General features: G+C 38.4%; 2 protein-coding genes across 2 annotated transcripts; both read right to left on the bottom strand.

The window, feature by feature from the left end:
- Positions 1-8,213: 8,213 nt before the first annotated feature.
- Positions 8,214-12,673, bottom strand: LOC121451425 (olfactory receptor 10S1). The gene is made up of 2 exons (XM_041656874.1): positions 11,753-12,673; positions 8,214-8,258 (listed from the first exon to the last, which is right to left on the bottom strand). The coding sequence occupies exons 1-2, from the start codon at positions 12,671-12,673 to the stop codon at positions 8,214-8,216; spliced, it is 966 nt and encodes a 321-aa protein (XP_041512808.1).
- Positions 12,674-20,840: 8,167 nt separating this feature from the next.
- On the bottom strand, positions 20,841-21,779 carry LOC121451948 (olfactory receptor 10G6). The gene has a single exon (XM_041657788.1). It carries the CDS (start codon positions 21,774-21,776, stop codon positions 20,841-20,843), a length of 936 nt encoding a protein of 311 aa, XP_041513722.1. The 5' UTR covers positions 21,777-21,779.
- Between the last annotated feature and the right edge of the window lie 4,274 nt (positions 21,780-26,053).

Raw genomic sequence — 26,053 nt, 5'->3', positions numbered from 1 at the left:
AGTCTGGTTATCCTTTGCTTTATATCTAGTATCCACTTATGAGTGTGAACATACTGTGTTTGCCTTTTTGAGTTTGGGTTACCTCACTAAGGATGTTTTTTTTTCCCCCTAATTCTATCCATTTGCCTGCTAATTTCATGATGACATTGATTTTACATCCTCGTAATACTCCATTGCATAAATGGAGCACATTTTCTTTATTCATTCCTTAGTTGAGGGACATTATGTTGTTTCCAGGTTCTGGCTATTACAAATAATGTTGCTATGAACATTGTTGAGTGAGTGTCCTTGTGTTATGATTGAGCATCCTTTGGGTATATGCTCAAGAGTGGTATCACTAGGTCTTGAGGTAGACTGAGTCCCAATTTTCTGAGAAATTGTCATGCTGATTTCTGAAGTGGCTGTACAAGTTTGCACTCACACCAACAGTGGAGGAGTGTTCCCCTTACTCCATATCCTCTTCAACAGAAGCTATCCTTAGTACTTTAGATCTTAGTCATTCTGACAGGTCTAAGGTGGAATCTTAGAGTTGTTTTGATTTAAATTTCCCTGATGATTAAGGATGTTGAGCAATTTCTTAAATGTCTTTCGGCCATTTGAAAATCTCCTTTTGAGAATTCTGTTTAGATCTTTACCCCTTCTTTAAATTGGATTATTTTGTTTTTTAATGTCTAATTTCTTGAGTTCTTTATACATTTTGGAAATCAACCCTCGGTCAAATGTGGGGTTGGTGAAGATATTTTCCCATTCAGTCATTCAGTGGGCCATCATTTTATATTATTGATTGTGTCCTTTGCCTTACAGAAACTTCTCAGTTTCATAAGGTCAGATTTATTTATTGTTGCTCTCAGTGTCTGTGCTCCTGGAGTTATATTTAGGAAAAAGGTGCTGTTTTATCTTATTTAGTGTGTCCTTTGCCTTATAGAAGCTTTTAAGTTTCAGGAGGTACCATTTATTGATTGTTTCTTTCAGTGTGTGCTTCAAGTGTTATATTTAGGAAGTGATCTCCTATGCCAATATATTCAAGGCCCATTTCCTACTTTCTCTTCTATCAGGTTCAGTGTAACTGGATTTATGTTAAGGTCGTTGGTCTACTTGCACTTGAGATTTGTGTATGGTGATAGATACAGATCTATTTGTAATCTTCTACATGTTGCCGGCACCACTTGTTGATATGCTTTCTTAATTTCATTGTAAAATTTTGACATTTTTGTCAAAAATCAGGTGTTCATAGGTGTGTGGATTTTTGTCAGTGTCTTCAGTTCAGTTTCATTGGTCCACATGTCTATTCCTATTCCAATACCAAACTGTTTTTATTACTATCACTCTATAGTAGAGTTTGAAGTAGGGATGGTTATGCCACTAGAAGTTCCTTTATTGTATAGAATTGTTTCAGTTTACTTATAAGAATTAAAAATTTCTTGTTTTTCTATAAGAAGTTGAGTATTATTCTTTTGAAGTCTGAAGAATTGTGTTGGAATTTTGATGGGGATTGTATTGAATCTGTAGATTTCTTTTGGTAAGACTGATATTTTATTATGTTGAGTCTACCTATCCAAGAGTATGAGGGATCTTTCTATTTTCTGATATCATCTTCAATATCTCTTTTCAAAGACTGAAAATTATTTTCAATCAGCTCTTTCACTTGATTGGTTAGAGTACACCAAAATATTTTATATTTGTGGCTATTGTAAAGGATAATATTTCTCTGATATTTTTTCTCAGATGGCTTATCATCTGTGTATAGGAGGGCTACTGATTTTTTGAGTCAATCTTGAGTCCTCCTACATTACTAAAGGTGTTTATCAGCTGTAGGGTTCTGTGATAGAATTTTTGGAGTCAGTTATGTATACTACCATATCATCTGCAAATAAAAGTTGGAATTCTTTCTTTCCAATTTGTATCTCCTTAATATCTTTGTTGTCTTATTAATCTAACTAGAACTTCAAGTACTATAGTGAACAGATATGGAGAGAGTGGACAACCTTGTATTATTCCTGATTTTAGTGGAATTGCTTTGAGTTTCTCTTCATCTAATTCGATGCTAGATTTTGGCTTTCTGTATATTAGCTTTATTATGCTTAGGCATGTTCCTTATAGCCCTGAGTTTTTCAAGACTTTTATCATGAATGGGTGTTAAATTTTTTTTCAAATACTTTTTCAGCATCTAGTGAGATGATTATGTGGTGTTGTTTTAGTTTGTTTATGTGGTGGATTACATCGACATGTTTTTGTTTCTTTAGCCAGCTCTGCATCTCTGGAATGAAGAGTACTTGATCACAGTGGATGATGTTTTTTGACGTGTTCTTGGATTCGATTTGACAGTATTTTATTGAATTTTTTGCATCAATGTTAATGAGGGAGATTGGCCTCTAGTTCTTTATTTTTTTTTTGTATCTTTGTGTGGTTTGGGTATCAGGGCAACTGTAGCCTCATAACAGGAGTTTGGCAATGTTCCTTCTGTTTCTATTATGTGAAACAATTTGAGAAGCATTGGTATTAGTTTTTCTTTGAAATTTTCATAGTATTCTGTGTTGAAACCATCTGGTCCTCGACTTTTTTCTTTTTCTTTTTCTTTTCTTTACTTTTCTTTTTTGCTGGGAAACTTTTAATGACTGCTTCTATTTCCTTAGGAATTATGTGTCTGTTTAAATTGTTTATCTGGTATTGATTTACTTTTGGTATGTGTAGCTATTTTTTTTTTTTGAGCTTTCTAATTTTGTAGAGTGCAGGTTTTCGAGTATGACAAGATGTTTCACTTGATTTCCACAGGTTCTGTCGTTTTGTCCTCATTTTTCTTTCTGATTTTGTTAATTTGAATGTTCTTTCTCTGTTTTTTGGCTAGTTTGGATTAGGGTTTGTCTAGCTTGTTGATTTTCTCAAGAAACCACTCGTTTCAGTGATTCTTTGCATTTTTCTATTTGTTTCTATTTTATTGACTTAAGGCCCCAATTTGGTTATTTCCTTGCATCTATTCCTCCTGGGTGAGTTTACTTCTTTTTGTTCTATAGCTTTCAAGTGTGCTATTAAGTCACTAGTGTGAGATTTCCTAAACTTCTTTATGTAGATATTTAGTACTATGAACTTTCCTCTTAATACTGATTTCATAGTGTAAGTTTGGATATTTCTACGTTCATTTTCATTGAATTCTAGGAAGGCTTTAATTTCTTCATTGCTTCTTTGACCCAATAGTGATTCATTTTCCATGAGTTTGTAGGCTTTCTGTAATCTGTGTTGTTAAATTCTAACTTTAAGCTATGGAGATCTGATAAGATACAGAGATTTATTCCATTGTTTTGTATCTTTTGAGATTTGCTTTGTGGCTGAGTATGTGGTCAATTTTAGAGAAGATTCTTCTCAGCACCTGAGAAGAAGGTATTTTCTTTTGTGTTTGACATATAGAAATAGATGTCTGTTAAGTTTATTTGAGTCATGACATCTGCTACCTTATTTTCTGTTAAGTTTCTGTCTGGAAGACTTGTCTATTGGTAAGAGTGGGGTGTTGAAGTCTTCCACTATTAGTGTGTGGAGTTTGATGTGCAATTTAAACTTTAGTAATGTTTCTTTTACACACCACATACTTAAAGAATTGGGACTTAATCTTGATAGACTTTTTGTGATGAATATAAAATGTCTTTCTACATCTCTTTCAATTGCTTTTAGCTTGCAGTCTTCTTTTGTTAGATGTTAAGATAGATGGTGACACCAGCTTGCTTCTTAGGACAGTTTAATTGGAAAGTCTTTTTACTTTTATTCTGAGGTAATTTCTGTCATTGAATTTGAGGTATGTTTCTTGTAAAGGAAAGGACATGGTTAACAAGACAAAAATGACAGCCTACAGAATAGGAAGAGATCTTCACTAATCCCACATCAGACAGAGGTATGATCTCCAAAATATACAAAGAATTCAAGAAATTGGTCACGAAAAGAACAAATAATCTAATAAAAATGGAGTACAGACCTAAACAGAGAACTCTCTACAGAGGAATCTAAAATGCCTGAAAGATACTTAAGGAAATGTTCAACATCCTTAGTCATCAGAGAAATGCAAATAAAAAACAACTCTGAGATCCCATTTTACACCTGTAAGAATGGCCAAGATCAAAAACACTGATGACAACTTATTGTGGAGAGGTTGTGGAGTAAAGGGAACACTTCTTCATTGCTGGTGTGAATGCAAGCTGGTACAGCCCCTTTGGATGTCAGCATGGCAATTTCTCAGAAAATTAGGAAACAACCTTCCTCAAGACCCAGTAATACCACTTTTGGGTATATATCCAAAAAATGCTCAATTGTACTACAAGATCATGTGCTCAACTATGTTCATAGCAGCATTGTTTGTCATAGCCAGAACCTGGAAACAAACTAAATGCCCCTTAACCAGAGAATGGATAAGGAAAATGTGGTACATTTATACAATGGAGTACTACACAGCAGAAAAAAATAACGACATCTTGAATTTTGCTGGAAAATGGATGGAACTTGAAAACATTATTTTGGGTGAGGTAACCCAGACACAGAAAGACAATTATCACATGTACTCACTCATAGATGATTTTAAAACATAAAGCAAAGAAAACCAGCCTATAAACCACAATCCCAGAGAACTTAGACAACAGTGAGGACACTAAGAGAGACTTACATAGATCTAGTCTACATGGGAAGTAGAAAAAGACAAGATCTCCTGAATAAATTGGGAGCATGTGGACATTGGGGGAGGATTGAAGTGGGAGGGGAGAGGCAGGGAGTGCAGCAGAGAAAAGTGTAGAGCTCAATAATATATACACTTAAAAATGCCATTTGTTACCAGTTTTATGTATCAAGTATATGGTAGTAAATTTAACATATTATAAATGCCAAAACAGAGAACCAAAGCAAACCAAACAATAATGAATATTGATGAATGTAGACACAGGACTTGTAGGGTAGAAGTGCATGCTGTAGATGGGTAAGGAGATTAGAAAAATGGGTTGTAATGAGTACAGGACAGGAACAAATCAATTTAATAAATTTAATAAATAAGTGTACATAATGACTGAAATGGTGGGGAGGTCTGGGGGACATTGCTTGCTGGATAGAGATATTTACCATTCCAAGTGGTCACCACTAATAATATAGAATTTGAGGAGCCTGGGACTTTGATCCTGCCTCTGCTATTTATGTTTTATTAAGTACCCTGTGAACCTGAGACTTCTCACATGTAAAATATCAATTGATGATGTTATTTGTGTGCATGATGACCATAAAACTTGCTCAAAACAGTGAAAATATTTAGTTTATATGGTTTCAATATGAATTAAATAATGTTTCTTTCTTACATAATACTTTAAAACTGTATCTTTTAATGAATTGCATATTTAATCTCCTCTTTTGAACTAATGCTTAATGACATTAGATAGCTAAGTATCTGTTAAATTAAATGAATTTATTTATGTAAGTTAAGCTTACATAAATGTTTTCTTGGTTGAGGTATGCTAACGCCAAATGAAATGATGAGGTTAAAGTTTCAGCATTAATAAGTTGTGTGACGTGGAGTCATGCAAAGCTGCAACTGCATTCAAGATGATCAGTGTAGCAACTGACCTTAACCTATGTCTAACATTTGTTTTTAAATTCTACTTTATTCTATTTCTAGAAAAAAATAGCAAAAATTTATACACTTAGAATTAAAAAAATAAAATTTAAAATGTATTGAATAGTCTTAGAAGACATTAGCTGTAACACAGTAAATGAATGGAGAATTTGAAGGCAAATCAAGGACAATATGGTAGAAAAACGAATAACAAGAAAAACAAACACATCTATTAACCAAATATCAATAGAGACTTGAGATGAGGAGCTCTGCCGAACATCCCTGTGTTTGGTATTGCCAAAAGCAAAGATATGATTGCAAGAACGAAAGAAAATTTTGAAGCTTTCACGTATTAAAATTTTTCAAATTTGAGGCTTTATCCAGCAATGTACGGAAACATATGCAGAGACCCACAGCCAAGGTAAACCTTGGAGGATCCTGCAGAAGATGGAGAGGAAGGATTCTAAGAGTCAGAAGGGTCAAGGACAGCACAAGAAAATCCACAGAGCGTGCTCTTAAGCAGTAAGCTGTCTTAGCAATCAGGGAAATGCAAATCAAAACAACTTTGAGATATCATCTTACACCTGTCAGAATGGCTAAAGTCAAAAACACCAAGGATAGCCTTTGCTGGAGAGGCTGTGGAGGAAGGGGTACCCTCATCCATTGCTGGTGAGAATGCAATCTTGTGCAACCACTGTGGAAGTCAGTGTTTCGGTTTCTCAGGAAATTCGGGATCAACCTACCCCTGGACCCAGCAATACCACTCTTGGGAATATACCCAAGAGATGCCCTATCATATGACAAAAGCATTTGTTCAACTATGTTCATAGCAGTATTATTTGTAATAGCCAGAACCTGGAAACAACCTAGATGCCCTTCAATGGAAGAATGGATGAAGAAAGTATGGAATATATACATATTAGAGTACTACGCTGCGGTAAAAAACAATGACTTCTCAAATTTTGCATGCAAATGGATGGAAATAGAAAACATTATCCTGAGTGAGGTATCCCAGACCCAAAAAGATGAACATGGGATGTACTCACTCATAATTGGTTTCTATCCATAAATAAGGGTCACGGAGTCTACAATAGGTGAATCTAAAGAAGCTAAGTAAGAAGGTGAACCCAAGGAAAAACATATAGTTATCCTCTTGGCTAAAAACCTTCATCTGGTGATGGATGGAGATAGAAACAGAGACCCACAATGGAGCACTGAACTGAGCTCCCAAGGTCCCAATGAGGTGCAGAAGGAGGGAGAACATGAGCAAAGAAGTCGGGACCACGAGGGGTGCACCCACCCACTGAGACAGTGGAGCTGATCTATTGGGAGTTCACCAAGGCCAGCTGGACTGTGACCGAAAACGCATGGGATAAAACTGGACTCTCTGAACATGGCGAACAATGAGGGCTGATGAGACAGAAAGGACAATGGCACGGGGTTTTGATCCTGCTTAATGTGCTGGCTTTGTGGAAGCCTAGCCAGTTTGGATGTTCACCTTCCTAGATATGGACGGAGGGGGGAGGTCCTAGGTCTTACCACAGGGCAGAAAACCCTGACTGCTCTTTGGACTGGAGAGGGAGGGGGAAAGGAGTGGGGGGAGGGGGAGAAGGGTGCGAGGAGGGGGAGGGAAATGGGAGGCTGGGAGGAGGTGGAAACTTGTTTTTATTTTTTTCTCCTTTTCTCAATAAAAAAAAGAAAAAAGAAAAAAGAAAATCCACAGAATCAGCTAACCTGAGCTCATAGGAGCTCAGAGAGACTGAACCAACAATTAGGAATCTTGCATGGGACTGACCTAAGCCCTCTGCCTATATATGGCAGTTGTGTGGCTTGGTCTTCTTATGGGACTCCTAACAGTGGGAGCAGGTGCTCTCTCTGACTCCTTTGCCTGCTTTTGGGACCTTTATTATCATATTGGGTGGCTTTGTCCAGCCTTCACATGATATGCCATGTTTGGTTGATATCCGTGGAAGGCCTGACCTCCTCTAAATAAAAACTGAAAGGAGTGGTGGGTGGATGGTTGTAGGGCAGAATGGAGGTTGGGGATACTGAAAGGAATGGAAGGAGAGGCAATAGCAGCCGGGTTGCAAAAATGAATAAATAAAAACTATATTTAAAAATAAATAAAAGCATTCTCAAAGTTGAGAGACATAAGCTCAATATCTGGCAAAATTAATTACATATCAACAGATGAATGGATTATGAAAATCTGGCACATAAATAAAGTGGAATACTATTCAATTCTAAAGAAGAATGGAATAACAACACTGATTTCTTTCTTCCAAACACAGTCTTCTTTCATTAAAGATGGGTACAAAAATTTTGCTTTTGACTCTACCATTATACACCTCAATAATATTCTGTTAACAGTTTACCTCGTCATAGCTTCTTTACAGTCTCTATTTCCTTTTTATAACGTTTTGGGTTTACTTTAATTTACATGGAAAATATTAGGAATGAATACCTGATATGAATGCAGACTGGATGCAAAGTTATAAAAGAATTTGATGTAACAGAATATTTTTCAAAGAAATGGTATTTTATTTAATCACAATGCTGCCAGTTATGAAAAGGAACACAGTTTTTTTCTTGTTTCTTTTTAGATCTTCATGTTATTTAAAGAATAGCCTAGAAACCATTTCTACTGGCACGTTAATCCCTGGGAGAAATTGCTGCCACTCAGTTGCTAGCATCTGAATTCCCTGCACATGCTCTGCCTTCCAGAGTATTATGAAATTCTGAATATGAGCTGTTTGCTATAGGACAGGATATCAATTAATCCTGCTTTGCAGCAATTTTGTTTAACTTCTTTCTTGTCTTGGAATTTCTCATGTTGACATTCTTTAGTCATGTTTACAGGAGCACCTTCCTTGCAAATTGTCCTAGACAATAGTTTATTTTTGTTCTAGTTCCTGTTCACTTGACAGATGTTAATCATATAAAAGCATAAGTCACTTAGCTATGTTGTTGGGAGGCAAAGGAAATAATTGCCTTAAATAGTTATCTTCATTTTGCCAAGTGTTTTTCATTTTTATTAATATAAATTAATTCTCAAGTCCTCTCTTACATTCAAAATTTAATTGTAGCTACAATTGTACAATTAGTTATACCACACTTGCCAAATCTTATAATAAAATTAAAAAATTTTGGATTAATATTTTCCACTCCTGAAACAGTTAGAAAATCAGTATTGTTATTTGGCATCTTTGCTATGGATAATGTATTTGTGCCTTGTTTCATTTCTACAAGGCAAACACATGAAGGAACATATATTTTACTGATTTAAATATTTTGTTTAGTAGTTTTGTTTGGAGTACTTAATGGATTAAAGCCTCTGACAGGTCTTACAATGGTGATATGTTTACAAATATTTAATAAATAAAGGCAAGATATCTATCAGCACAATTATATAGGCTTATAATTAGCTGAGGTCATGGACCATTGTCAAGAGGAAGAGAAGAACCCAAGAGATTGAAGGATTCTTACTGGGTAGACAGATATATAAGGCAAAAGGCTCAAGGAAAAAAATCAAAACAACTTTGTGATCTTACACTTGTCAGAATGGTTAAAATCAAAAGCACCAGTGATACCTTATGCTGGAGAGGATGTAAAGTAAGGGGAGCACTCATCCATTGTTGGTGGGAATGCAAACTTGAGCAACCACTTTGGAAATAAATGTGGAAGTTTCTCAGAAAATTTGGAGTCAACCTACCTTAGGATCCAGCAATACCACTCTTGGGAATATACCCAAAAGATGCCCAATCATACTACAAAAGCATTTGTTCAACTATGTTCATAGTAGCATTATTTGTCATAGCCGGAACCTGGAAAACAATATCACCATTACAGTTGTGTGCCTAGTCTTCTATAATTCAGCCTTGATTTTCCAGGAGGCAGCTGTTTAACAAGACTGAGGAAAAAGTGCAGGATGGAACCAGGGTCTTGTCTTGCCACTGTCCTCACTCTGTGATGGAGTTTGCTCTGATGTGCATGATGAGCTTCCTAAGTTACTTTCATCCTTCCTACAGCTGTATCAGTAACTGTCAGATGCTGGAACAAGGGGGAATAAGACTGATTTCTGCGTGGATGCTGAGCTTAACTGCATATCTTAGTCTTGTCATATTCCCTATATGTTATCCATTTCCAGGAAACATTTATAAAACACTAGGCACAATTCAAAGACTAGGGAATCTTGACCACAAATCCAAAATGGTTCCTGAATGTTGAGCAGGTGAGTTTGACTACCTCTAAGGTACTGTCACATTGCAAAAATGTGTGATCTTTGAAGTCATATATATTCGAGCTGACGTTGTAGCTTTAGCTCTTAAATTTGCATGGTCTTGAGAAAGTTTGTTTTTGCAGGTCATGGGTACCCCATCTGCAGGTAGATAGAAAAATAAAAATGTCCCTTGAAATAAATAAATTCCTGATGAGCAGTAATCTAGATAACAGAACCAGAAAACTATCTCTAGAAAATGGAATTGAGAACAGATTATAGTTATGGTACGAGACAAGGTGCTCTAGAAGATGAGAGCAGATAGAATGAATTAATTTTAAAATAGGTCTTATTAGGTTGACTTACATGGTACATTTTCTGTAGTTCAACAATGCTAGATTCACAATAGAAGGGTGAAGAATTCTGTAGATGCTCAGTCCATGAAGCTGGAGGGCCCAGCACTTCCAATCTGGCTCTGTAGGCCTGGATGGTTATTAAAGAGTTGCTGATCTTCAGTCTGCATCAGAAGCCTGAAGAGTCTAGTTCTAGCATCAGTGAGGGAATGTAGCTTTTGGAGCAAGAGAGTAAAAAACTTGCTAGCAAGAGTGAAGGCAAGCAGGCAAAAATCAATAATTCTATCCTTGTCTCAGTGTCTTTTCATTGGACAGCCATCAAAAGGTATTGTACACATTAATGGTGGATCTTTCTATTTCAAATAATGTGATCAAGAAAATCCTTCAAAGGTGTGCTTGTCAGTTGTCCATTTAGTTGACACCAGATCCAGTCAAGTTGGAGATCAATAATATCCATCAAGATTATTATTCTCACCCTAATACGCATTCAATTATTCTTCATAAATAAATATATGAAGACATCTTGGAATTTACAAGACCTTATCCACATTAACAAATTTAACCCATTTGATATTTATTGTATTGCAATAGTATATTAACTGGTCATTCTACAACTTATTTTCTTTTGATATAAAACATATCAAAGAGAGTGGCTTGTTTGGCTGAGGCTATTTCTACAGAAGAACAGTACAATTAAAGAGATAAAGTACTGTGTGCATAAAGTGTTTAGCTTTACAGTCAAGGCACATTTATCTAAAGATTATATCAGTCACTCATCCTGAAAGCCATCACAATTCCTCCCACCTTATAGCAAATTACAGTTAGAAGAATCTTGATGTATTTGTCACCTTATTATGTAAAAAAATATCTGTTCTTGTGGTTGTTCTATAAGTAAAGTACTTCACCAATGGAAAATGCCAAAATCTTGCCAGTTATCTCATTCAGACCTTATAAAATCCCAAAAGGAAATTACTTTTAATTTTCTTTTTAAACTAAAGCTACCGGTATATACGATTTTTACAAAATGTTCTATCTATTGAGTAGTGAATTCAAATTCTGGGATCTGGGTGACTTCCGAATCCCGTGTTTGTTATTTCACCTTATGAGTCTTGTCTTAGTTATCACTACCTGGAATGGAAACAGTTAATATAATGACTTTCTAAGTGATGGTAGACAAGCCACAATTCTCATTGCAGTTTAATTTAATCATGATAAAATTTAGCCTCTTCTCTTAAAAAAATCAGGTGATAGATGACAAAAATTTGGACCTTGTATTTTTGCTTTAAGAATTAGTAAAAGATATACAGTCAATGCAATTACTTTACAGAAACACTAAAACAAACAAGGGTTTGAAGAACATTTGCATACCTCTGAGTTTAGGTGTCAGAAACACTTAAAAGTGTTACCTCTCTAGTTTGATTTTATTAGTGAAGAGTTTGTTAAGGTGATGCTGAGGCAGATCAAAAGAGGACATGTGGCCCAGTCGATACTCAGCAGTTTCCTCCTTGAGTGGTTGCCATTGTTGTTTTCCTGACAGGCAAGGGGCACAGCGACAGGTTCAGGTTGGGGGCCTGGGCTGCCTACTGGTGACTCTCAGGAGCCTCTACACACCATCCTTTTCAAAGCCTGCTTGACCTCCTTGTTCCTCAGTGTGTAAATGAAAGGATTGAGCATTGGTGTGATTATTGTGTAGAAGACAGCAGGGGCTCCTGCCCCTGCGCCAGTGGAGCTTGGCTGCAGGTAGATGCAGACAGGGGGCATGTAGTATAGGAGCACCACTGTGAGATGCGCTGTGCAAGTGGAGAAGGCTCGCTGCCTTCCCTCTGCGGTGCGGATGCGCAGCACCGCAGCCACGATGAAGACATAGGAGATGATGATGAGGATGAGGCAGCCCGCAGCTACCACGCCAATGTTTGCAAGCATGACAAGCTCATTAATGGTGGTGTCTGCACAGGCCAGCTTCAGCACTGGAGGGATGTCACAGAAGAAGTAGGTGATATGGTGCGGTCCACAATACAGCAGGTGGAAGGTGAGGGAAGTGTGAATTGCAGAGTGCACAGCACCTGTGGCCCACGTGCTCCCAGCCAGCCCTGCACACACCCGTCTGTTCATGGCCACTGGATAGTGCAGGGGCTGACAGATAGCCAGGTAACGGTCATAGGCCATGACTGTGTATAAAAAGCACTCAGTGCTGGCCAGGAAGTGGAAACAATAAAGTTGTATAGCACAGCAGTGGAAGGAGATCACTTTCCCATCCAACGTCACCAGGCCTGCCATGACCTTGGGAACTGTTACTGTAGACAGACATGCATCCAGGAAGGAGAGGTGGCCCAGGAAGTGGTACATGGGGGAGCGGAGATGAGGGTCCGAGCCCACAGTAAGGAGAATGAGGAGATTGCCAGTCACAGTGATGCTGTAGATGAGGAGGAAGAGGAGGAAGAAGAGGCCAGGGTGCTCAGCTGTGTACATCAGACCCTGTAGGATGAAGTGACTTACCATAGTCTGGTTGAGGTACTCGGTCTTCACAGCCATCTTCTCATTCCCCGTTCAATAAAACTGACTGTAAAAGAGTCTTCTCTTTTCCCTCAAATGTCTGTATTGTTTAGTGCATCCCAGTTTTCCTTGGCTCACAAGGTAAAAAAATACTAACAGGTTAAATTCAGCTTTGTCTGTACTTAAGTTTTTACATCACATGTTCTTACAAACAAATGAAGTTTGGAAGGCATGGCCTATATTCCTGTGGGGTACATAATGTATTATAAGGATTGTCTGTAGAAATACAGCCCGTAAATTAATTATGCAAACACAAAGTACAAATCCTGCTGCCATTGAGTAAGCGATTTTGGCATGTTCTCCAGAACGGTGATGCTCCTGCCTCCTAATTTCCTCTGCTGTGCTTTACATACACCCGGCTTCATATTTAATTGCTGTTCGTTATCTGGGAATAGCATCCATCTTTGGACTTGTCTAGAAACAAAGGACTGTTACATCAGCCAGGACCCGATCCTCCCACCCATTTCTCCCTCAGAGGGAGCTCTTTGGAATGTTAGCTACCCACAACTCTCAGGAGTATGACAATGAGGCCCGTGAGAACAAACTATATAATTATGCAAACCAATTGTTTAGTATAGTTCATGTTTTCCTTACAACACTTTTTTCTTTCCATTGTGATTAACAACATTATTGTGGGTGTCTGAGTGTTTTCTCTTCGTGGGAACTAATGAAGAAAAGAGGGGGTGAGAAGCTCAAGAAGTAAAAAGTTGCCTATATACTTTGTGCCTTTCTTTTCTTTCTCCTATTCCAAGAAGTTTTGTATTTCTAAATTAAAAGAATTTCAAAATACACATTTTCTCATAATAAAAAAGAGGAAGTTATCTTCTTCAATTTTATCATCCAGATGTGTTAGTTGATGTATCTTCATCTCTGCTATAATTTCTCTCCAATACAATCATGACTTTCTCCTTCCAAACATGAACATAACACCTCCAATATTCACCTTTCTTAATTTATTCTATAGTGTTCAAGTCTGGCTGGTCGACCTAGTTATCACTGCTGTACGTTCCCATGGGCCCCTGCACTGCAGCCAGAAAAAATATCTCAGAAAAACAGGGTTTTGAAAATTTCTTCTCTGAGGTCTGAGGTCTAGACTTTTTCTGTCTTAGAGTAAATATGAAAACACATGCTCCCTAATTGTAACTTTTAAAAAAAGTGAAAAAGCACATGCTTTCCTGATGGTAACCTTCTCTTTTACTTCATCTTGAGTAATTTCTCTTTCTCTGCACTCTCACTACACAGTTACACTTTTTTACACACAGTTACATATCTCTCTTTACATACATACATCTCTGTCCTTCACAGCCATACATCTTTAAACATATTTACATCTATTTTTACACAGATTATCTTCACAGTATCCATATATTTTCCATACATTTTCTACACTACTATATAAGTTTACTCTTCCTCACTCAGCCACATATCTCTTCACACAGTTACATCCCCTACATAGCCATATACTTCTTCTGCATAGCTATACATCTCATCTATCAGCTCTCTCATAAGTACAGCCTCATCTTTCTACAGATACAACTCTCCTACATACATATCTCTTCTATATAGCTGCATTTTCTGTATTTCTCTACACATTCAGCTACATCTCCTCTCATTTCTCTCTTACTACTTCTCTGTTCATTGGGCTACATCCCTCCCTTAGTACACGCATGCACGCGCTTGCACACACATACACACACACACACACACACACACACACACACACACACACCTTTTTTATTTCTCTCCTTCTTCCTCCACAGCAAAATCTCTAGACAAATATAAATCACATTTTTCACACAGTTTCTCTCAGGTAATGAGTAATGTTTGCCATGCACATAACCCTAAGTAGTCAGCGTTCCCAGACAGAAAGTGACATTGAAATTCAGGACTTAGACAGTTAGTTGCCTGAAACTTGAGGTTGGGAATATTTGCAGAAAGTCCATTTCTGAGAAAGTTATGTCTTCATGCCTGATTCTGAATCAGCAACAAACTCCTGAGAAATTGTCCTTGTGTATTCATCTCCAGTTGCAACCAATTTGTTTTGAATTTGTTCTGAAGTCCAAAATAAGCTGTCATAGTGACTGAGAATACTACGACTTTCCTATGTCTGTCTGAGTAATAAAATGTATCCTAGTGTTATTTCTATTTACTAGAATTATGCAGTTTAAGTAGAAATCATCTTCCTGACAAACCTCAACTATAAATGTGTCCAGCAGATGGAATATTTTCATGAGATAAACACACAACAGAGGGAAAAATGCCCATAGTTGTTATTAGGGAAGAAATATGTATGCACATGAGAATAACTACAGACAGAGAAAAAATTATTCATAGGACAATGGTCTCATAAACCTTGCTTCCTTAAAATTTGATGAGCCCCAAGTAGATTTTGTGATGGGCACCTAAAGTCTATGCAGTCTTGCACAATATTGCTCCAGAAATGACACACTTTTTTAAAGAGTCCATGTCATATATGACGACAGTATATCTAGTTTCTAGTCATGCTCAGTGTCTTGAAAAGACATGTTTTGACATTAATCTTCTCAAACGTCCTACACCACTGTTCCGTTTCTGTAAAGAACTGCCTATTAATTGCTGCTTATTTGTTCAATTTTTCATTTATATTACTAGTTCTAGTAATGGCATTAAATGCTGTAATGTGTATCAAATATATTACTTAATAAGTGGTGATTATTTTATTACTCAAGTTTTCCAAGCCTTTGTCAGTTTGTCACATGCAACTATTGACATTTCCAAGTTTCTCCATTCTTGGCTATGTCCTAGAACAATGTTACTTTGTTATGTCCTAGGCACCGTTTATATTATTACTGCCAAACAACAGTCTTAATTACATTTCAAAAGTTCTTTTAATGTGAAACATCACACAAACCAAAGGTCAAAATGGACACAGTGGATAGAATGTGAAGACACCCTTTTTCCACAATAGTTCCTAACAACAACATGAGCTCAGGAAAGATGACTGAAATATTTTTGTTTGTGTACTGTTTGAGAAAACACCTAAGCAAACATAATAAAACAAAAAATAATGAGAAGAAAGGTAAAATAACACTTTTGTATACTTAAGGGTATTTTAAAATTCTATTTATTTTTTTTAAACTTCTTTTTTTAATATTTATTTATTATGTATACAATATTCTGTCTGTGTGTATGTCTGCAGGCCAGAAGAGGGCACCAGACATCATTACAGATGGTTGTGAGCCACCATGTGGTTGCTGGGAATTGAACTCAGAACCTTTGGAAGAGCAGGCAATGCTCTTAACCTCTGAGCCATCTCTCCAGCCCCTTAAAATTCTATTTAAAGAAGCCTGATGCTAGAAAACCTATAGTAATAAAATCTGGATATAAATGCATACACATATTTTGATACATGTGTTGAAAAACATGAAACTGAAGGGTTGAAAGAGGCTAGAACAAACTAATAAAATGCGAAGTAGCACGTAAGTACATCACTTGATTTGTTAGTGCTAGAATAGCTGCATAGGCTAACACTACTTTTACTCTTCTGCTTATTTTTTTTTCTCATTTTTAAGGGTAGATAAGTTAAAACTAGACTTTAAATCAGGATCCTCTCAAAAGGTGGAAGTTTGATATCAACTTATGCTGGAGAGGTTGTGGAGTAAAGGGAACACTTCTGCATTACTGGTGGTACATCCCCTTTGGATGTCAGTGTGGTGATTTCTCAGAAAATTAGGAAACAACCTTCTTCAAGACCCAATAATACCACTTTTGGGTATATATCCAAAGGATGCTCAATCATGCCACAAGGACATGTGCTTAACTAAGTTCATAGCAGCATTGTTTGTCAGAGCCAGAACCTGGAAACAACCTAAATGCCCCTCAATTGAAGAAATGTGGTACACTTACACAATGGAGTACTACATAGCAGGAAAAAATAACATCTTGAATTTTCAGGAAAATGGATGGAGCTAGAAAACATTATTTTGAGTAAGGTAACCGAGACACAGAAAGACAGTTATCACATGTACTCACTCATGAGTGGTTTTTTAAACATAAAGCAAAGAAACCCAGCCTACAAATCACAATCCCAGAGAACCTAGACAACAATGAGGACCCTGAGAGAGACATACTGAAAGACCTCTGGATCAGAGAGACTCTCACTCATCTCAGGATAACATGACCCCCCAGGAACTTACGAGGGACCGTCCTTACTGCAATCACATGAGATTTATTGACAGGACAGGATCCAGTGCACTGGGGAGAAACTCATTTCCCACACAGGGGTAAAGAGTTCGATCCTGAGTAGCTGGGAGAAGGAGTATTTAAGGGAAAAAACCATCCAAAGGGGGTAGGGAGGGCATCATCGGAAAATTCCAAAAATATTAGTGATCATTGAAAAATTTTAAAAATACCAGTGATAATCAACAAGGGGTAACTCCCTGTTTCTCAAGATTATGATCTAACTTTATGTTCAGCTAGTTCCTGAAACAGAGTCACTGAACTGGTTAATCTAGATTTTTGATTCTTCTCTCTCTCTCTCTCTCTCTCTCTCTCTCTCTCTCTTTCTCTCTCTCTCTCTCTGCTTAAATTTTTGGCTCCATATTTTCTACTAGAGGGGTCTGGATTTATCCAGGTCTTTCAATACACAGATCTAATCTACATGGGAAGTAGAAAAAGACAAGATGTCCTGAGTAAATTGGGAACATGGGGACCTCAAGAGAGGGTTGAAGGGGAGGGGAAAGGCAAAAGGGGAACAGAGGAAAAAATAGAGCTCAATAAAAATCAACAACAACAAAAAACAAAAACAACAACCCCCCCCCCCACACACACATTGCTGGAGATCTACAGCCAGGCTGAGCTCCCAGGGTCCATTCAGAGAGGGTAGAGGGATTATATGAGTAAGGGTGGGGGAACTCAAGATCATGATGGGGAAACCCACAGAGACATCTGGCCTGAGCTGGTGGGAGCTCACTGAATCTAGACTGATTAACTGGGGAGCCTGCAGGGCACTGAACTAGACTCTCTGAATGTGGGCAACAGTTTGTGGAACCCATGGCAGTGTGACTGGAATCTATCCCTGGTACATGAGTTTTTTGGAGCCTATTTCCTATGGTGGATGCCTTGCTCAGTCTTGATTCAGAGGGGAGGGGCTTGGTCCTTCCTTAACTTGATGTGCCAGGCTTTGCTGACTCCCCATGGGAGGTCTTACCCTTTCTGAGGAGTGGATGGGGAGTGGGTCAGTTGGGGATGAGGTGGGGGAGTGGCAGGAAAGGAGAAAGGGGTAACTTTGGTTGCTATGTAAATTAACTAAAAAATTAAAAAAAATAACATTGTTCTTCATGGTGAATAGTGTCGATAAGATGTTTCTTTTTTTTCAGGTATTCATATAAGTTGACATTTATTGAATAAAAATTGCTTAATATGCACAATGTCATCTGGTCTTGAATGTAATTTTGTAACAAAGGATTTAACACTGACATAATAATTACACATACTCATAGGCTACAGGGTAAGATTTTAAGGCATGTATGTACACAAAGTGCAATGACAAAATAAGACTGATCAACATAACTTCCACGGCAAATATTTATCTTTTCATTGTGGTGAAATCACTCAAAATTCTCTTTACTAGCACTTCTAAAATACATTTTAAAAACCTATCAACTATCATCACCCTAGTATGCTATATAACAGATAAAGTAATGTACTTTTCTAAGTCTATGTTAGTAGGCAATAACACAATATTCTTTGTCTCCCTTACCTACTCATTAAGGATTCTGGTATCAATTATTCTGTTTATTTCTGTGTGAGAACATTGTTATAGTCCATGGACAGAGAAGATGTTTCTTGATATTTTGTGTGATACTTTTCTTTATAAAATGATGAGTTTACATAGAACATTTCTTCATTAGATGTAAAATGACTAAAGTATGTTCAGAATGTTGTGGGGTATGTCTATAGTTGGCCCTGATGGAAGGCAATGATTTTGTGTTTCCAGTAGGGTTGATTTAGTCCATGGGCACTATTACCTATGCTCTGCCTCCATTTACTCTTCAGAGTATGATGGTTGCCTCTGGAGTTGTGGCTGTGTTTGTTTGTTGTTAGTATCTTGGGCTGTTGTGAGGGCTCACAGATGTGAGCCTGTTCCACACTGACTGGAGGTCAGAGAGTTTGAGCTTATTTTTGCTTTTTTAAAGTTGTTGACAACAGGTGTGGCCGCAAACAAAAGACCCTGACCCAGGGTGTGGTTACTTGGTGTTTTGGACACTAATGTGGCCCACAGAGGTAGGTCTGCTTCACCTTGACCAAAAGTCAGATAATTCAAGCCTATTCCTGAGCCTTCATTTTAAAGCTGCCACTCACTGTAGGCAGAGAGTGGCTGCCTACAGTCTAGGGTGTATTCACTGCATATCTTGCCTAAAGCATCAAAATTTTACTTAGGAAATAATGGTTTGATGTCTGAAGCAAATAACTGTTCTGCTTGTCCTTTGTGTCATGTTAAAGCAATCTCTTGCCTTTCCCATTTTTGTATTGGGGAATAAAAGCATGAGAAAATTAAATGTGGGCAAATTCAGTATCCAGTATTTACTGAGTTATCCTCCTGGTACTATCCTATGTCTCTGTGTTTCTATCATATCTATTCCTTCTACCTAACATTTCTAATCCACATACCCTTATCCTGGGACATATGAACCTGCTGTGGCTGGACTGTGACAGATCACCCCAAAGTGTGGCTTGTGACAGGCTATTCTTCCTCAGAGAGTTGATCAATTTTTCTAGAGCATTCTTCCTCTTATTATTTGTAGGGCATTCTTCCATTATATGCAAAACTTCTGTACTTCTTCAGTTAACTAGGTTTTACATTACTTTCAAACTACAGTACCATATTTTCCCAGGAAGTCATTTTTACATGATCTTTCTTTTCTTTCCCATCAATTCCTGAGCAATATCTAGTATATGGTGAATTGTGTCAACCATTTCTTAATCATTTTGGTCATACATTTTATCATTTTGCCTTATATGTAAACGCATTTCTAGTCTGAAGAATAGAAAGTCATTTAGAATTACAATAATGCCATTGATTTAAAGATATATTGAATCACATTGCTCATTTATAAAGATTTTGGAGTTTAATTTTGGAAGAGAACTTCAGGAGAATATACATTTCTTATTAGAAATAATAATCTTCCCTCATACATCATCCCAAGCTTTAAAAAAAGATCACAGTTGGATTGAGTCTGGGAAATACAGAGTTCTTCTTGGAGTATGTGTCTGCGTTCTTTCTGAAAACCAAGGAAGGTATATCTAGTACTCAGGGAGGTCTTGCAATGAAGGACCTTCCCTTAGATGCTGGTCACATTCGTTTACAAAAAGACACTAAAAAGAGCTTTGGGTCATTGAATATTACCTGACAATAAGTTATATGCCTCCAATAATTCTGTCCCATGAGGATACTCTACATCTCTGCAATGAATGTAGGATTGTACTAGCACACACATGTATTCACCATTTCAGACAATCTGCTTCTTTCAGATCCGTGGAAGATGAGAATGATCCATTTTATGCTAATGGCAAGGAAGCTTTCTTCTCGAAACACCTACCTAACTGTTACTCCTGTGAAATTTCAGAAGCTGTATCTACTTAGGTCATCCAGCATTACACATGTGTTAGGCCCTTCATACTGAGGTGAAATTGCCCCTTTATGTTCAAGTACAACTGGAGTTTCTTTGTCAAAGTAAAATACAGAGAGAAGAGAGTTGGGAAAGTCAGCTTGCTCCTTTGAATTTCAGTACCTCCATAGTTGTATGATATTGACAATAACACTTACACAAGATTTTTTTTTGTCAAGGTTAAATCTGACAGATTACAAGTGGGTTATTTGTGTCAACACAGGACTTAGAAATTAAAATGTACACATAGAGGATGCCACAGAGAAGCAGCCTTTATGGGGCCATCGTATACAACCTTCCTGCTAGAAACTACCCTTGTCCAGTGGATTTTGATTGATTGCCCATAGTGCTGAAGGATGACAGGCAAAAACATGAGTACCAAGGGGTTACAGTATGGAACTTTCCAGGCTCCTTCCCACACTAATTTTCTTTTCTTTTTCTGCTTTAACGTTCCCTGTTAGGCACGAGTGTGTACAGTAGGCCTGAGCTAGGTGAAGTCAGTGAGCCTGTACCTCCTTGTGACCTCCCAGCCTCCGCAACGCTGCTTTCATCTCTTTGTTTCGTAGCGTGTAGATGATGGGGTTCAGCAGGGGAGTAATGACTGTGTAGAAGACAGCCACCACCCCATCCAAAGGTTCCTGTGAGCCAGGCCGTAGGTAAATGAAGGTGCAAGGCACATAGTAAACGATGACCACAGTGAGGTGGGCAGCACAGGTAGAGAAGGCATTGCGACGCCCATCTGCAGAGCGGATCCTCAGGATAGCCGCCACAATGTAGCCATAGGAAGTGAGAATGAGCATAAAGCACGTGAGGGCCAAGAAGCCAATGTCTACAAAGGTGACCAACTCATTGATGGTGGTGTCTGCACAGACTAGACGGAGAATGGCTGGGATGTCACAGAAGAAGTAGTCAACTCTGTTTGGGCCACAGAAAGGAAGCCTGAATAAAAAACTTGTCTGAAAAAGTGAGTGGATGGTCCCTCCAATCCAGGTGCCCAAAGCTAGGCAGTTACAGACGCTGCGAGTCATGATGGTGGCATAGTGTAAAGGCTTACAGATGGCCAAGAATCGGTCATAAGCCATAAGTGTATAAAGAAAACATTCAGTGCAACCCAGGAAATGGAAACTAAAGAGTTGAATCGCACAGCCCCCGAAGGAGATAATTCTACTATCCAAGAGAAAGCCAGCTAGCATCTTTGGGACAATAGCAGAAGAAATGGTCATATCTAAGAAGGAGAGGTGACATAGGAACCAGTACATGGGCCGGTGGAGCCGGATGTCCACCAAGACTGTGAGGATGATGAGCCCATTGCCAGAGACAGTGAGGAGGTAGATGAGCAGGAATGCCAGGAAGAGTGGGACCCCGAGCTCAGGTGGGTGGTGCAAGCCCACCAAAATGAAGTGAGACACACAAGTCTGGTTGCTGCTTTGCATGTCCTTGGTAGTCACAGCTGATAAAAGACCGCAGAAGGGAAAGGCTTAATGCTCTTGTAAAGTCTCTAGATGTGGCACATATATTCTGCATTATTGTCAAACAGGCATAGAAGAGATTTTCTCCCTCCCCTCTTCCCCTGGCTCCATGCCTCCCTCCACCTCTCCATCATCCTCGCCCTCTCTCTCTTCCTGTCTCTATCTCTTTTCCTCCTCTCTCTTCTGTACTGCTCGCCTGTTGCTTATCATATTTTCTCTCTCCCCCTCCGATCAAGATTCTGTTTGCTTACAAAGAACATCTCAGTGTTAAAGCTAATGACCTATTCTCCTTATCCATACTTTTATTTTCTAAAGTTTCAGTTATAATCACCAATGGACTAAAAATATCACTTCTCTTACTTTTTCAAGAGTACCAACACAGAACGTTTACTGCAGTATATTATTAGTTTTTTTATTAATGGTTGTTGCAAACCTTACCCTTTCAACTTTCTGGACTGCCACAGACTTTGCTGTTTTCAGTGACAAGTTTGCACACTACATTATCAGTATCCAGCATTCTGATCTCTGCAGTGTTCAAGAAAGCTTGTAACTGAGGACTCCAGGGCCCATGCTTCAACATCGTGCTGGGACCCCTACACATCCTGATCTAGCTTAAGGTAAACACTGAAGATCATTTGGATCAGAAAACTCCAAGACCAAGACTGACCTTTGCTAAATGGTGCTCAAAGACTCTCCTGTCATGCACAATGCTTTAGGTCTCGGCTGTCTTCTCAGTTCTCAACTCCTGCCGCATTTAATATAGTTGTATCTTAGAAGGATCCCTGTTACCAAACCTCTCCCTCACCTGCTCTCCCCAGAGCCCGTAGATGAGCTCTGCCTGGATGAGAAACTGCAATAAGGCCACGGCCAGCTCTTTCCCTCAGCTTCTTTTTACATATTGCTGCTCCATAAGGAGGCCCATTTCTGCAGTTTTATGGACCATGACCCCTCTTCCTTGTGAGGTTGTGTTTTTTCTGCTTCCCTCTTTATAGCCTCTGTGCTGCTATTGACAGTGGGGTTGCTTTGGTTTGACCTCTGGGGTCTGGTTTTCTGCTGTGTAAGTTCTTCCTGCTGACAGGTCCTTCCTACAGTCTCAACAGGATAGGTCTCAATGGGGTAGGAGTTAAGGGAATGTTGAAATTACTTCTGCCTTTTCCACTGGGGGGCAATTAACCTACTAGGTGTAAATCAATTTCACTGGTCTTTGTTAACAGTAGACCCTTTGGAAGTTTGCTGAGTAAATAGTAGTGTTTCTGTAGCATCCTGATGAGAGCAGGTGCTTGGAAACCCATGTAATTCCCCTTCCTCTTGTCTGTGTTTTAGTTTTCTCACCCTGAAACTTGAGACAACTTTGAACTTATTCCATGAAGATCTGGGTGGAATAGGAAAGAACTTTAAAGCTTAGGGTATTAAACAAATGCTATTTATTAATTACACTAAGTGGGCCATTCAAATTTACTTGGAGTAAATTACTAGGGCGTTGTATTAGAGTATGCCACACTTGATCTGGGGCAGAGTGGTGTCAGATCATCAGGATGAAAACAAATGGATTCTGAGGGCCTTCGGATAAGTGAATCAGAGCGCACACCATGTTGCACTTGAAGAAATAGAGTTATGGGAAGTAAGGTTGTCTCCAAAAGTTAATGTCCTACAACTGGGTGTATCCTGTTCAAGTCTGTGCAGACAAATGACATTAATTCATTCTGCTCTAGGCACAGAGAAACTTGTAGTTTTGAACCAGAGTTGGCAACCTACAGACAGCAAACATTTGCTAATATGTATTTTGTCTAGTGGTGTTTAACACTGTTTTATTACTATTATTTGTTTTGCTTTCAAGACAGGCAGCTTTCTCTGCAGCTTTAAAACCTGTTTGGAACTAGTTCTTGAAGACCAGGTTGCCCTCAAACTCATAGAGATCTGCCTGCCTCTAGTTCCTGAGTGCTGGGATTAAAGGCCTGCACCTCCACCATCTAGCTCAGTTTAATTATTATTATTATTTTTTCTTCGGAGCTGAGGACCGAACCCAGGGCCTTGTGCTTGCTAGGCAAGCTCTCTACCACTGAGATAAATTCCCCAACCCCTAGTTTAATTATTAAAGAAATTGTTACTCCACATTTTAAGGAACATATTTGTGAAATAACACATTGCACTGGGTTTGCTCTTGAATAAATTACTCTGTAACTAAGGAACCCACCAAACATACTGGTTTGTGATTATCAGTTTATTTTCCTATTGCATGGGTATTATTTTTTTTACTTCTTGATGGTGGGAATCAGTTTTATCTTTGCTAATAGATCATTCTCCATAGAGAAAGTAAGACAGAAGGGACTTAGGACTCCAGCTATGTCATCTTTCCATTACAGGAGGCACTCCTAGTCTAATATTCCAGGTGAAAGTATACATTTAAGAAGAATAATGTGAGGAAAGGGAACACTTGGTTGTACAGGAGGCTTTGTCTTCAAATTCTGGGTGGGTCTTTGGCCTTTAGAAGTTAGGACAGATGTTTATCTATTGGGAAACTAAATGACTGCTGTTAGTTTGTTAACGCTAGACCTCTGGTAACATGATTTTCTGCACAGGTGGGTATTTGGAAGGAAGAAAGGGAAATTTCTTCCAAAGAGACATTACCTTATTGTTCTCCACTTTCAAATAGAAGAAGAAATAAACAGGGCAGAAGAAAGTGTATTTTAAGAAGATAAGAAGGGAAGGAGAGAATGAAGGAAGGGAAAGGACATCTGGGACTTTGAAGGTGGATAAGAACTACTGAAGTGGAAGTAGAGTGACTGAGATACCAGTGAGTAGGATCGTAGGTTGCTTAGATTGCTCGTTGTTTAAAGGTATTTATTGCCCAAGTCTGACAATATGAGTTTGATTTCCAAGAACCCATTTGAAGGTGACTGGAAAGAATCAAATTCACCTCATTGTACCAAGGCAGGCAAGTGCCTCATTCTGCCACTTACATACAAACACATGGATAATTACTATAATCTTAAAAATTAAGGAAAGAATAAGTGGGATTTTCTTAAAGAAACAAGAAAATTTATGGTGAATAATCACAGATTTAAAGGGGGTTATATATTAATGTTAGGCTTTATGTATTTTTTATTTTTTTGGTTTTTTGAGACAAGGTTTCTCTGTGGCTTTAGATATATCAGGTTGGCCTCAAACTCACAGAGATCTGCCTGCCTCTGCCTCCCAAGTGCTGGTGTAGTAATTTGAGCGGCGGGGCTGCATCCCCAGCACCCCGGCAGCCTGGCTAGCTTATGCCCCGAAATAACAACACACAAACTGTATTCATTTAAACACTGCTTGGCCCTTTAGCTCTAGCCCTTACTGGCTAATTCTGATATCCCGATCAACCCATTTCTAATAAACTGTAGCACCGGTCTTACTGGGAAGATTCTAGCCTATGTCCATCCTGGGTCAGATTGTGTGCGTCTGCCTGGGAGCTGGGAGGATGACATCTCTCTGAGGCGTCTGCTCCCAAGAGGAGAGCTGTGGAGTCTGAGCTCACTTCCTCTTCCTCCCAGCCTTCTGTTCTGTTTACTCCTCCCACCTATCTTCTAACCAATGAGGACCAAGCAGTTTCTTTTTATTTAACCAATGACCTTCCTCCATCATGCTGGGATTAAAGGCGTGCGCCATCACTGCCTGGCAGGCTTTATGTATTTTAAATGGTCTGTAAGTAAGACTACTTCCTGCTGTGAAGTTAGAAATGCAGGCATATATTGCTAGTAGAAGCAACAATGCATAAGTTTACTCACTCAAGTATTTGTGCTGATACATGGTTTATAATGGCAAAACAGTAAATAAAATCAAGTAAAGATGATTGACTAAGTGAAAGTATTACACTACCATTAAATATTAAGTAGCAGCACAGAAAACTGAACTATAACCACATTAGTCAACATTGAATGTCTTTCTGAGAAAACTTTAGTTGGTGGAGAAAGCAAGAACAGAAGTATGGGTAACCTTGTAGTATTTTTCTAAAGCAAAAAAGACAATTCATTATTATGTGAATATAGAGGAAGGAGCAAAAGAGCATAAAGCAGATTATTAGTATAAAGCTAGGTGGGTGATGGTGGTGATTTAGAAAAACTAACAGTCACACCTAACCTAAAAGTAAAAGTAACACTGTAGCAAGTGCAACATAATCTAATACTGTAGAAAAGTGACTTTGTCTTTCTTCCTCATAAATGTACATGTGGTATATGTTTGTGTATGCATGTTTTATTGTTTAT

This window comes from Microtus oregoni, unplaced genomic scaffold (assembly GCF_018167655.1).
Source record: "Microtus oregoni isolate MIOR12 unplaced genomic scaffold, Mior012 000008F_ref0000371, whole genome shotgun sequence".
In the NCBI taxonomy this organism is placed as follows: Eukaryota; Metazoa; Chordata; class Mammalia; order Rodentia; family Cricetidae; genus Microtus; species Microtus oregoni.
Note: the sequence above shows the minus strand (reverse complement) of the source record. Positions and strands in the feature narration are given on the sequence as shown.